General features: G+C 37.8%; 1 protein-coding gene across 6 annotated transcripts in view; it reads right to left on the reverse strand.

Annotated features, from left to right (window-relative positions):
* The window catches only part of GLI3 (GLI family zinc finger 3), a 282,259-nt gene that overhangs the window by 68,050 nt on the left and 199,918 nt on the right, over window positions 1-14,291 (reverse strand). For all 6 annotated transcript variants that reach the window (XM_023521285.1, XM_023521287.1, XM_023521288.1 and 3 more), the window contains one exon: window positions 9,694-9,895. In XM_023521285.1, coding sequence (XP_023377053.1) covers window positions 9,694-9,895 — 202 coding nt within the window. The remainder of the gene's footprint in view (window positions 1-9,693; window positions 9,896-14,291) is intronic.

A 14,291-nucleotide genomic window follows, 5' to 3' on the forward strand; every position in this document is an offset into this window, starting at 1 on the left:
AAAACTATAAGCATATTCATGAATATTTCTTTCTTAAAAAATAATCAGTGAACACACACACACACACACACACACACACACACACACACACACACTTCCCCCATCTTGCTATGTAAAACACTGAATCAGGGTTTCTTGTTATAGCAAAGGTAGCATTCATGCAAATTTCCAGTTTGGTGGGTTAATTACTATTGCTGTTAAGCGCATTAACTGAGAATGTAATAATTACAATAACAAAATTCGAATCATTTCAACAACTAAGTAATAATTCCAAAGATATACTGTTCATTAATGTGACTCCACATTTTGCCTATTTGACTACAATCCATAAAAGGCAGCTTCAATGGGATTACATTACTATTATTCCTACAGCGAACCTTACATTACAATAGCTTGCCCATTTAAGACTGAATATCATTAAGAATACCCTAGGAGAATTTCGCCAGGCTTGGAGGAACTCTCCTTTCATTCTGTATTGTATTTCTTTAATAAAGGAAAGCAGGAACATGGTGAAAACAGTCATTGTTCACAGTAAGTTAGGGAGAAATCAGTAATAATAATCCGTTTCTGCAGTGTTACGGTCTCTGCCAGTGTTTCCGAAAGCAACCATGAATGATTACAGCAAAACTTAGCAAAGGTAGCTGTGTGGATGATTGATAGGGCATTAATCAAAAGATGCATATCTGCCTCAGAATTTGTTCACAAGCTTTCTTCTAATAGCTGATTTCATGTTCACTGAGCTCTATGCCAGTTTGTTCAATTTATTTTTCAGTGTACAAGCCATTCATCAAAAAAGCACAATGATTTACACCCCCCTTCCCTTTGGTGAATGGATATTACTAAGTTTAACTACCTTATTCTATTTATTAAAAAAAATAGATCTGACTACACATACATTTACAATGTGGCATAGACTTTGCAGGAACCTCCATACACCTTTCCAGAGTTTCCTGAGCCTGCACAATCAGGTGCTCGTAGTGGGCCCCTATGGTCACTTACATTCTAATTCTAGAAGGCAGAGTTGGAGACTCAAAAAGTGAGGACCTAATTAAGAATCAAGACCATTGAAGAACACAATTCACAAGGAAGAAAAGGCCCTTAGTTTCATATGTAAGCAATTTACAAACGTTAGTAGCCAAACAAGGTAGGTACACTTTTACTTTTAAAAAGATGTAGGAGAGAAGACAAAAGCCAGGGCTGCAGTCCTGTTCTCAGGTGCATTCTGCCTTCCTCCAGCAGACACAAGAAGGAATTACAAAAGCTTACAACGTATTTCGGTAACATCCCCTTTTGGGCTGCTTTTTTGCTGGTAAAACCAGGTGACAGGAATAAATATTCTCCAAAATCCATGTCAACTATTAGATTCCAAGGGATGGAGGACATACAGAATGGACAAATGGTTTTCAGCTGTCACTGCTGATTCATAAGGCAACAGCAACAGAAACTCTCTCCTCTACGTGCAAAGAGCTGGCGAGAGTGAGGCACATACAAGGGCCTGGGCTCAACCCAGAAGGGCTGGTGGTGCTGTTGGCTCCTTGAGGTGCTGCAGGAAGGAAGGAAGGATGCTTGCTAGAGATTACAAAGCCGATTTAGAATTTGATGACAAAAGAGAAATTCCTGACTAGGTCACAGCATCGGTGCATGAATTTGAGTGCCACGCTTCCTCTTGCTTTCAGAGCAGCTTGCAGAGTTCTTGACCAAGTTTCTTAACGAAGTAGCAGAGATGGGCAATGACTGCGCACTGCCTTTGGGAGTCAAAGAGAAAAAGAAGCCCCCCCACCCCCACCTTGCTCCCATGAGCATGAAAAGAAGCTCCAAGGGATTTCTCATCAGTGGGGACCAGGGGATCTAAGCCACCACCTGCTCTGTGACCCTAGGTGGTAGTGAGCTGTCATCCTCAGAAGCTCTGTCTTGTGAGTCTCTCTGCACACAGGTACTTGCTATGCCCTTTCAGAACTCAGCATGGCTGCATCCTTTCTGTCATTCGGGTCTTAGCTTAAATGTCACCTCCTCAGAGAGGCCTCCTGAGACCAATTCCCCCATCAAAATAAGCCCCTCTGCAGCACCTTGCCCCATCATTCTCTATTGTTTCACAATTTTATTCTTACCACACCACGGCACATGGTTCTCTGAGATCATATTCTCTCTCACCCTATATAGAATATAAGTAAGATACAGGTAAGCTGGGTCCTCGTCTACCTTACTCCCCACTGACCCTGGTGCCTGGAACACTCCCCAGCACATAGCAGGGACTCCATTTTAAATCAATGTGTGATCGATCGCTTCCACAATGCATTAGTGTCCTGTTGCTGCTGCAACAAATTACCACAAACCTAGTGGCTTAAAACACCACATACTTATCTCGTAGCTCTGGAGGTCAGAATCTCAAACAGGTTGGCAAGCCTGCATTCTTCTGCAGTTTTTAGGTACCTTGCCTCTTCCAGTTTCTAGAGGCTGCCATATCCTGGGCTCATGGCCCCACATAACTTTGACATTCTCCTCTCACTCTGACCCCCTTTCTTGCCCGCTCTTATAAGGATCCTTGTGATTGCATTAAGGTCACTTGAATAATCCAGGATAACCTCCTCATCTAAAAATTCTTAATCACAGCCACAACCTTTCTTTTGCCATATAAGGTAACATGTTCGTGAATTCCACGGATTGAAATATGGACATCTTTGGAGGCCATTATCGTGCCTACCACACTCAGAACAGTCACTTCAAAGAAAAACATGTTTTCCTCCGAAAACTACAATTTGATGCGTCTGTAAAACAATATTATATAAACAAAGTTAGAATCTAGATTCATTTCTTTCTACAGAACTTCAGCAGCTGATAACAGACTTTGCTAATTATAGAGGTCTGAATTCAAAAGAAAATATAAATTCCACCTTTTTAGAAACCCTAAAAAAAACCTTCCTAAATGGTTCATGTATTTATTCCATAATGTCTTAGAAATATAAAGTATTGATACTATAGAAAATATTTACAAATCTGTCTTCTCTAAAGAAGGTCATAGTCTAAAACTTGGTCTACCTGACCTTTACTATCCCAAGCCTTTACATTTCTGTTCACCCTATTCTTTCCTATGGATCACTTAAATAGAGATTAATTTTACAGTCTGATCTCTGAACTCTTCACTCAATGTTCAATAAAGTGTAATTTAAAACTGTTTTTATAGCTTTCACTTCTTTTCTACATGAGGACTTGAAAGATGAGGCAATTTAAAAAACAAACATTTAAAAGAATGTGACTTAAAACTGCTAATCTATATTTAGTCAATAAGATCTCTAGAAAGAAAGTGTCAGGTGGCCCAGATCCCCCCAAGCAATGCGCTAACATTGTCATAGGCCTCCTGAGATTACAATCCAAAAGTAAGTATTATGAGGGAAAAGAAAAAGAGGTGCCAAGATCATAAAAGTCTGAGGAATGAGGGTTCAAGAGTCCGGAATCCTGGAGCTATTAATATGCGAATATGCATTCCCAAGGTTCCACCCTACATAGAGTGTGCAGGTACTTGGAGGAGCTTCTAGAGACCAGTGTTCCTTGTAAAATATTTTGAGAAACATTCTTCTAGGGCTACATTTATAAAGCCAGAATTAATTCAGGTGTTAGTTTGCCCTTTATTTTTCTAAAGAGTAGAAAAAAAAAATGTGAATTTTAGATCCCTGACTATAATGTCTCTGGTGTACTCATCACCAAATATAAATTGTATCCATCAGAACAGATCTATGGTTACTGAATTTTGTTTGATAAAATGCCTTAAAGGGGCATTCCAGTGTCTGTGGTGACATGAGGACAAAGTTCCGAGTATATTTAAGTAAGGATAACTAACTACCCACAGTTACTTCCACCTTTAAATTCAGCTCAGAGGTTGGTTAAAAGTGATCAATAAACAACTGCCTGAGTGGGAGCCAGTTCTATTTCCAAAGATTTAGAATTCCCAAAGTCTGAATCTTTAGGAAAGTTTTGGTGCATTTTTTTATTCTGTATCAAAAATCAGCGGTAAAGTTTTGTCAATATCTTTTTGCAATGTGTGGTCAAATGCTGCAAACTGGGCCTTGTTTCTTAATATTGTACAGTAACACCTCACTTATCTGTAAGTCTCCTGTCTGGGAATCTCAAGAACTATCTCCGGTTTGGTTAAAATCTGAAGTATAAATAGAAAGAAAAGATGCTAAGGAACTAAAATGTCATAAAATCCACATATTATATAATACTATATATTAATTCAGCAAATTTAACTGAGTACTATCTATATATCTCATTTAAATTTCCAAAGAATAATTACTGGTAACTGGAAAGTTATATATTAATTGTAATCAATACATAAAACTCTGAAATCCACAATCATGTTTAACTTTCACAGAAACGTATTTTTTCACACCCAGAAATTGATGTGAGTCAACATTTGTACAGAAATTTTTGTGATCAATTTATACATCAAATTTGTATTTAATTCCTCAAATGATATATAGGAGACACTTAAAATAATTCATTAAACATTTAACCTTACTATACATGTAGGCATTTAAGTCATTAATATTCAAGTCAAAGGGACGAAATCCAATTAAAATAGCATATGAGACAAGCCCATGTGTTTTAAAAACATGTTAGAAATTCTATATGTGGTGGCAGGTTGGAAGGAGGGGGATATGCTGGATAATTTAATGGTACAATAAATACAGCAGCATAAATTGGCCTGCTGCAGTCCTTTATATTGGAAAGATAAAGAGAGCTAATTACAACATTGAAGAAATCTGTTTTCTAATAAAAGTCAAAAAAAAAAAATTGAGCAACTATAAGAAAGACGGCAAAAGGCTGGATCACCCAGTCACCGCACACTTGAAAGTAAAAGGTTCAACTCTACTGTTTAATGACTTCCATCGACATGACATTTTAATTCTTCTCTAAAATCACAGTTCTTCCTTAGAGCTACCATGGACCATCTCACTCCCATGGAATCGCAATGCCAGAGTCCCTTTGTGTTAACATGCAATGTATGTGGAGAAAGGATGAGGGAAGCTTTGGTAACTAATTAATACTCTACACATTTTATTTATATTTGCTTCAGTGCAAAGGCTCATTGGTTTCCAGGTTTATCTCTGGAACCCCTCCATGCATGACCTGGAGGGCCTGACCCAGACCTGGCCAGGCTTGAGACTGACTACAGAGTTAAACTACAGTGGAGCCAGGAGTGGGTGGTACTGGGAAGGCGTCCCCTGCCCACACAAAGGTGCCGTCTCTTACCCAATGGAAAGAGTAAAAATTATGTGGCACCTCTGGATTCTTATGAAATAGCGTTTTAAATATTAAATCAATGCTAATTCCCTATAAAAACATTATTTTTTTCAACTGAGGTTATTTTTTTAAATACCTTTAACAGAAACTCCCGTGACCCTTTTATGATGTATTAATTTTGGTCAGGGTATCAGGATTAAGAAACCTCATCTACAGCAAAAGCTCATTTCTGTATGCTGAAGAATTCAATGCCAAGACTTATTTTCAGTATATCATCTCTCCCAACTCTTTTGTTCATAAAACAGTATCGCAGGTAAAATCAGGTAACGGTCAACAGTGCTATAACATGAGGGCCCCACAGGTTGATAAATTGACTTTAAGAGGAGAGAGGAATTCTAATCAGTAACAACTTTGTGACTGTTGTACTAACGAGATCATCCAGTTTCTGGTCACAGCTGTGGAATTTACTGTACAACCACTGCCATTCAAAGTAAAGACAATCTTTCCAGTTTTGCAGAGAATGGGCCAACAGCTATTATTATTTGTGTATGTGACAGTATAGAGACGCACTTACATGCATGCACTTGCATTAGAAAGGAAAAAAAATAAAGCTTCTACCCTCATCCATAAAAGATCCCAGGGCACGTTTACAGGAAAACTCAGCAGCCTCAGAAGAAGTAATGAGCATATAAATAAAGACCTGCACACTCACAAAACAAGTTAAGTATGAACTCAACGTTTACACTGAGGCACAGCACTCTTTGAATAATGCTTTGGACAAAAATACAGTAAGCTTCAGATGATGAAAGTGTTCTAAAAGGCTTTAAAATCTACTTGCCACTAAACAGCCAAACAGACAGAATCTCCAGGACCATGAAGAGCAGTGACACGCTCTCCAATGAGATCTGCCTCGAAGTACTGATTAGAAAAACCATATATTAATATAAGCATAATCGAATTTTTAAAAACATCATCAGATATTATTTTTCTATTGTAAATGCATTTTCTACCAATCTTTTTAGTTGTGCCTCCCACGGGAGAATTTCTAAGAGAGAAAGAAATAAGGCCCAAAGAACATAAAGAGGAAGTTCAAAGGTAGACTTAACAGGTTCTGCCCTGTAAGTAGAGTGCCTTCGATTCAGCCTACTAACCTCCCTGAGCATCAGCTCCCTCGTCCCTAAAACAATGCAGTTCTTGGATCACTGGTCCAAGATGTAGTGTATCACCTGGCCCCTGTCTACCTCTAACCTTGTGCTTTGGCTCAACTTCCCTGTGTTTACTGCCATCTGAAGCTCTGGGCTGCTGACAGCCTCTTAACAACCAAACTCTTCTTATTCAAAGCCTCATCCACTCTACTCATTCATTCATATCTGATTGGTGGCTTTTCCCCTCCATGAGTTCCATGAGGACAGGGGTCATGTCTCTCATTTATTTTTGTAGGCCCAAAGCCCAGCACAGTGACTAGCACATATGAGTATGCAGTTAAGTATTTGGGAAATGAATGAATAACTGAAAAAATGAAGTACTATATAAAACCAATGACCACATCTGGGAGTAAAAGAAAACTATCTTTTCTTAGTTAATATTAATTGTACTGATACTAGGGGGTTGGGGGTGGGGAGCAGGTTGTCTCATACTTCTTAGATGTTACCAATAGAGTTTTGAGGACACTGGTAATTTGGCACTGTATTCCTCTACTTTTCAATATTCCCCACCCAGCTAAGTTTTGCATTGTTTCTCCAACATAAACAACAGTTGACCCCAGCAAGAAAGCAGAGCCAAGTTGCTGTGGAGGCCAAGCTAGTTCCTATCATTCCTCAGACGTGGTAATGAACCTGCCAGGTACATCCTTACTCTGCTGTCAGAAAGAGCTGATGCTGCATGAAGCAGAAAACACGACCCCTCCTTGGCCCACCAGGCAGAGCTCATCAGTGCTGGCAACAGAAATCTATACACACTTGTGAAGTTGTAGCTCTGTGCACTCAACTCTTACTTTCATTATCTGTCCTGGCCATGCCAGATCTAAAACCACTAAGGATATAAAACCAGCTTTATTTTAGCCATTAAACAAACTGAAGGTGAGAAAGTCGCAACTGGTGGATTATATGTGTGTATTACATTTGCCAAAAGACTACAGGAAGATGAGGGTCATTTGAAACACCTCTTCTCTTCCACTGGCAGTTCAATTTCTAGGACACAGTATTAGCAGAAAGAAAACTATTTCTAATATGCTATTAATTGGATGTTTATAACGTTACAGGCTGTATTTGATAAATGTGAACCATCTCATCTTAGACGGTATCTTCAGGGTAATGCAGAAGTTAAAACTTGAGACAGTATTTTACATCATTTCTGAGTGCATGGAGCTATTCTCCGAATTACATTTTAGTTATGACATAAAAAAGATTCATGATATACACTTGGACAATATGTTTTAAAAAGTTAAACATTATCTAGTAGTATGTTTTAATTTGCCAATGAGCTTGTGTAAAAAAAAAAATATTTGCTTTCTATGACATTTTCATATCACTCTGAATGAGTCAGTAAATATATAAACACAAGAACCATACAGAAACTTAAGACAGACATTTCTTTTTTATCTCTATTTTGCATCGTCCCTCTAGCTCTATCTCTATATGTTTATCAATCTATGGTCATAATAATACTCTATTCATATAGACTGTAATTTTCTGAAAACCTTAATTATTCATCTGTCACACAGAAACTTCCTTTAATAAAAGTGATTAGAATTCTAAGTACTACTTAAAGAGCTCCTTCATTTATTCATTTAAGAAATATTTGTTGAGTGATCCTCTGACTGCAATAGGGTTCCTGGGACCTCTTCTTCCAGCCCTAATGACAGTAATAGGGTCTATCGTAGTTCTTTGGAGGCAGAGGACAATGATAATTTCAAGTCAATATACTGACAGTCTTTCCAGTACTGGTGCTAGAATACCTGGGCAAAGGTGAAGAGAACAAGAAGCCAGTGAGGTGCTAGAGTAAGAATAAAGATGGCACTGTGACCATTTACATACCATATGCTAAGTCCTTTAGATGCTATAAAAAGGACAGAGCAAGAGGGAAGACAAATTAAGAAGCAACAAGAAATGAATACTCAGTGATTCTGTATGAATATCATCATGTGCCACATTTCTATTACTTTAATGCTATGACTGCTAGACAAGCCACATAATAATTACATAATGTCACCAAACTGGCATTCTATAATCCTGGGAATATTTGCCAGGAGTGTAGAATAGCCAGGTCAAGGTAGTAAGATGGGTGTACTACCTCAGAGTCAGACTGGGATGATCACGGGCGTATAGCACAGCCAGGCCACACAGTAGCTCATCGCCTGGATGGATCATCCAGGGTCAGTTCCCGAGGTTTTATTCATGGATAGGGTCTTCCTCTTGAAACTGTAGATCCACTTTGGCTTTAAATTAAACGTTCCCCTTTCCTATACAATGGGTATCTTGTTGGTAGTTTACAAATGTGAAAACTAAACATCAGAGAGCCGACCTGTGAGCCAGGTTTGCAGAACTGGCTGGTGGCAAAGCTGGAGTCTAACTACAGTTATCTCCAACTCCAAAGCTATATTTGTGACTACAGTGGCTAATCTTAAAAACACCCCAGGACCCCTATCTATCTACTGATTGCTATCATGTAAGCAAAGTGAGTTATTTGCTTTGTTCCAAGTTCCCACACTTTATTAACCATGTTAAAAGAACAAAAAACATTGCAGAAAATAACGTCGTATCAAAATAGAGATTTGTAATATTTAAACAGTAACACGTCTGCCAAGAAGCATTGATGATAATTGAATGAGTAAAGAATTAAAACTGCAATTGAGAACAGTCTGGAAAAACAATGGTATTCATCATTTCTAGTAAATATGGTACGTTACTACAGCTAACACTATTCTTTCTAGATTTCCTGTAATAGAATGCCTTCCAATGCCATCCACATTTATTTTACATTAGATTAAAGACTCTGCTATCACCTTTTCTTTCTTTCTCCCAGTGCATGCCTTTCCCCAGTAGTAACAGGAGTGAATTATGCCATGCCTGGTCTTTTGATTTCAGCTCCTGTTCTTGCATGTGTTGTACAACCAGATATGAAGTCAGTTTTTCCTCTGGAGAACTGTAATCAGTAAGAGGAGCTAGGATAAAAAGATTTGCCATATTCACTTTCTCTATGAAGTGGATGTCATCATAATTGAATAAGTATTATTTCTATAGATGGGCCACTGACTAAAGTCTACAAAAAAATTATTTTTTGGCCTAATAAATGACTCTGTAATTCACTGTAGTGATATTTGATCTGCATCCTGGGTCAGGCCCAGTGTCATGTTGCAATATTCTTTCTCATAGGTAGTCATTACTGAAAATCCAGGAGCAGTCAAGCGCTGACGTTTTATTAAACACATAACAGCTTCAGGAAAATACATACCTGATTGCACTCGCAGATAAGTGACCATAGGAGCCACTTGCTGAAGAGCTGCTGCGAGAATTATTGAGAATTGTGACCAAGGAGTTGGGAGATGTCCTTATCATGGTCTGAAGGTCAAAGCTATGATCGGACAGTGGTGATATGGAGAGTGTACGTTTTCGGCTTGGCCTGGCTGACAGCCTGGGGCTGGGGAATCTGGTGCCTGTTATAGAAACAAAACAGAACCTGATTACCTGTGGATGTACTCAGTACCTGTTATTTATTGCTACTCGCCTGTGGAAGAAGTGGAGGATAAGAACTGGCAACTTGCAATGACAAGTATCTCTCCTCCCACTTGTGATCTACTGGCTACAACTGAGGAAATTAGGGAGAAATATTTATCATCCAGGGGCTTACCTCAGGGGAGTTCTGTTTATTAATGTGCAGGCAAAATGATAAATTGCTAAACAAAAGGGAAAGACTTTTATGTTTTATCCCTCTTTTTTCTAGTGATTTATGAATCTGACGGCTCCTTAGATATTCCCATTATTAATTCACAAGCAACAAAGACAGTGATTCCCACGGTTACACAACACACCACGTTCCCCACCCCAGCACACACCACTTTAAGGCAATGAGCCAAAGGAAAAATGAATTAAAGTATCCTAAGATAAAAATTTCAGCTTGGTTATACCCTCGTTTCCCTGCAATTTCTGTAGTTATCAGATCCATGGTATACTTAAAGCTTTACTAAAACAACTGAAAAATACATTACCCTAAATTAATTGTTCTCAACTGGGGGGCAGTATTGCCCTTAGGGGACATGTGACAACATCTGGAGACATTCTGGTTATCACACTCACAGGGTGCTACTCACATCTAGTGTGGGTGGAGGCCAGGGATGCTGCTGAACACTCTGCAATGCACAGAGTGGGCCCCACGATGAAGAATTACCTGGCCCTATTAGTGCCAAGACTGAGGAACCCTGCCCTAAATTCCCCATAGTATAACAGCATAAATCCCAAGAAACATTTAAAATCTTGAGATGTGGTCTGTTTATAGATTTTCCAAGGTGGGGAGAAAAATACCCTGTAAGTACTATAATGAGATTTGATGAGTATATTTTCATTCTCTGGACCTATTAGATTAATTAATTAATTCTCTACATTTGTTAGAATTTTTCACTTTCAAGAACAGTCCACCAAAGAAGTTCTAACCTGGAGGTTAGTAACTCACTTAAACACATGCCAACTTAATGCAATGCTTTTTACCTGGAGAGTTAAAAAATAAATTCCCATTTGTCTTCAATTTGGTAGATATTAGAAACTTGAATTTCAGGACACAGCTATGAATGTAGCCCACAGGCCCACTCCTGCCTTTTCTAAGGTTGCATTTGTATTACAGAGTTACCAAACTAAAATTTAATGAAAGAATAAGAACATAATCCCAGTGGGTAAGATGCAAATAAACCATGATTGCTTTTAAGTAATAATGGAGGGTTTCAATGTCATAGCATGGGTATACCTGCTTACAGGGATATGGCAATTTTATGATACCCCAAAATTAAGTAAAAGGTAAGTTTTCTTTATATAAAAAAGTCTAGGCACTTGGTTCCCAGAAAATCCATTGGGAATACTTTCTTTATCTGAGATAGACCTTGACACAAGATAACAAACCAATATGCTTTAACTTAATGAAATGAAATATATGACTATAAAGACTATAGATGATACACTTTATAATTACAAAAAATAAATCACAAACTGGAACTTAGTAAGTTAGTACCATCCATGTACAAAACTGGAAAACCAATTTGAATGACAAAAAGTGATACCTACTCAAAGTTTTCTTTCAGGCACATTTAAAATTGAGTTTCTTCATTTATTATAGTTTCATTACCAGCCTGATTTAGAGCATGTTAGTGCAAAAATAGCAATCCCAACTATGTACACACCTTTTAGTGTTTAAATCAGACCCTGCTTTTATTATGGCATCAACCCTACACATAAATGTTTCACATTTACTCACTACAAGAGGCTACTTTTATCATAGAAGTTTTTCAGTGAGGAAATAGGTTCCACTTCCAAACAATTCCAAGGACAAACCAGACTTATGGTCGATTTCCATATAATCCTCGACAATAACCCTTTTCACTAGGACTCAGTGATCACTGGCAGAGTTAAAAGTAAGAGGACATTCTAAACAGAGCTGATCCCTGGAACACTTTTAATTTTTTAAATCACTAACTAGTTAAGGAGGTCATTTGATGCTATAAAACACTAGAGGCCTTAAATCCTCTTACATCTCCCATAGACAGAGCACAGGGTCTGACTTCATCCCTCCATAGACCCTCAGGTTGTACTTGGCCTGGCTGGTTCAACACCTCTGTTTTTCTCTCCAAGATAGGCACTTACTTAAGTCAGTTTCCATCAATATAAACAGTGTGGTTTTCAGCAGCCCTCATCTCTAGCAAGTTCCTTCTAGTGATATTACTTGATCTTTTAAGGTCACTCAAATCCTAAAAGGCAGAATTAGAACCATAAAACAACTAAGTACAAGTTCATTCTGTCTGGAACACAGATATGCCCATTGGTGGCACATTTAAAAGTCAGGTGTTTATCTGCAACCAGTCTATTGTGGTTTCTGCCAACTGAAGAGTCCAGATGATCTATAACAACAGTCCAGAGTGACCTGCTAGATCCCAATGTGGCTCTGCTATTGCAGGTATGCATCCAATGCAGGAATTCAAAATTGTTTCACTTTGCTTTTGGCAATCTCCTAAATTTGGGGTACTCTTCTTATGCTCTGTTTAACTAAATGCTATTTCAATTATTTTATAGAGAAAAAAATACAGTACTTTAAGCACTTTATAAACCTTTAATACGCTCTCTCCAACCTCCTAATAACCAAGCAAAGAAAGATAAAAGTCAGCATTGTGAGACAGTGATTTGGGGTCCTGTGTTCAAGGGAATAGGAGACAAAGTGAGCAACTTCAAAACAGGTGAAAGAGAAGGGGCCCAGGTGTTCACTGATCAAATGCCTTCCTTCTAAAATATAAGCCTGGGCATTCTTATTCTTTCAACACAGATATCTCTGACTGACTTTCTATTAATTGTTTTGTTTCTCTATTCCAATAAAAAAATTCTGACAAAGAAAAAGGACGTTTCCTTTTATGTGATGAATGATAGGATATCTAAATTCCTAGTTAATGATAATCAATTTACTATATACTTAGGCAAATTAAAATTCCTTTAATTAGTTTTCACAGAGTAAAAGGGTAACTTCATCCTTTATTTAGATAAAAACCACCACTGCCTGACTAAACACATTCTCATCAAATAAGGAAGGTAATATGGGCTGACCTTTCGAGGATTGTCTTATTTTAATTCTTTATTTGCAGATTTTAAATAACTAATTTGCATAATAACACAAATCTTTTTTTCCCCAACAATCTCTAATTGAACTATGGTTATGATGAATTTGAAAAGTAAGCTCTCCACTCTACAGAGCAGAACAAAAGCGCTGCAGAAGATGTAACACATTTCCTTCACTTTGTGTGTGGTAATGAACACCCAATAGAAACCAGTACAAACTTATGTTCCTATGTAACATAGCTAAGTTAGTTCATGATAGTAAGTAAGACTAAGGTTGTAGATTTTATCCTGTGTGGACCTTCTCCAGATCTGAGGACTGAATTACTAACCACCACTAGAGAGTTGACAAGTGTATACTATTTCACAAAAAAATCCGAACAAACTGTAGATAGAATCTAAGTGCAAGTTAATCGCTGTTGCTAGAAAAACAAACATACAAATAAGACCTCAAGCATATTCTCTACTTGAAGTCAAACTGTCGTCATATTCAAAGAGTAGTGGCTTTCACTGATGCACACCTTAGATTTTTAATGATGCTTCCAGGTCATACTTTCTGGCACCTGACAAATGAACGTAGTAGACTCAAAGAATCTGAGTAACTGAGAACTCCAGGATGTTCCAAAAAGTGATAATCTTAGCCTCATTTGTCTATACGTCTTGATAAGTGATCCAAAAGAATCATCATAAGCCTTGAGGAACTCAAAAATAAGTGATATAAAATGCGTCAGATGATCCCATTTTCTTCTACTACTATGTACTAAAAATAACCCTTTCTAGTTTGGAAAAGCTTTTTATTTTCCCTAAATAAAAGGTCTTAGTAAAATATAATTTTTAATGTAAAGAAAACATAAGGCAAAAGAAATCAAAAGGAAAAAAGTGTAAAACCAAGTACAGGTTGTTTTTAAAATTAATTTTTAATGCATAAATTCTATAAAATCAAGGAATGACTGGATAAGGTACATTCATGTAATCAAACATGTTTTCTTATTTTGTTATCAAGACAATCAAGGCAGGATAGTTTTTTGTGTATCTGCCAAACTACAATCACCTGCATCTTCCAGCTTGTTCCCCTGAGCTAAACAAGAAGTCCCAGGATAGCCAAATCTGCGGCAGCTTCCTAGAAAACCAAGGGAACCAGGGCACTAAGTAAGTGGTTCCTCCGCTTCCTCCTCTGGTTTGTAAAGTTAGGCAATGACCTAATCCTTGTATCTTCCTCTCTATTTCATGAAATAGTATTTGCCAGCC

Source organism: Pteropus vampyrus, unplaced genomic scaffold, assembly GCF_000151845.1.
Source record: "Pteropus vampyrus isolate Shadow unplaced genomic scaffold, Pvam_2.0 Scaffold302, whole genome shotgun sequence".
NCBI classification, from domain to species: domain Eukaryota; kingdom Metazoa; phylum Chordata; class Mammalia; order Chiroptera; family Pteropodidae; genus Pteropus; species Pteropus vampyrus.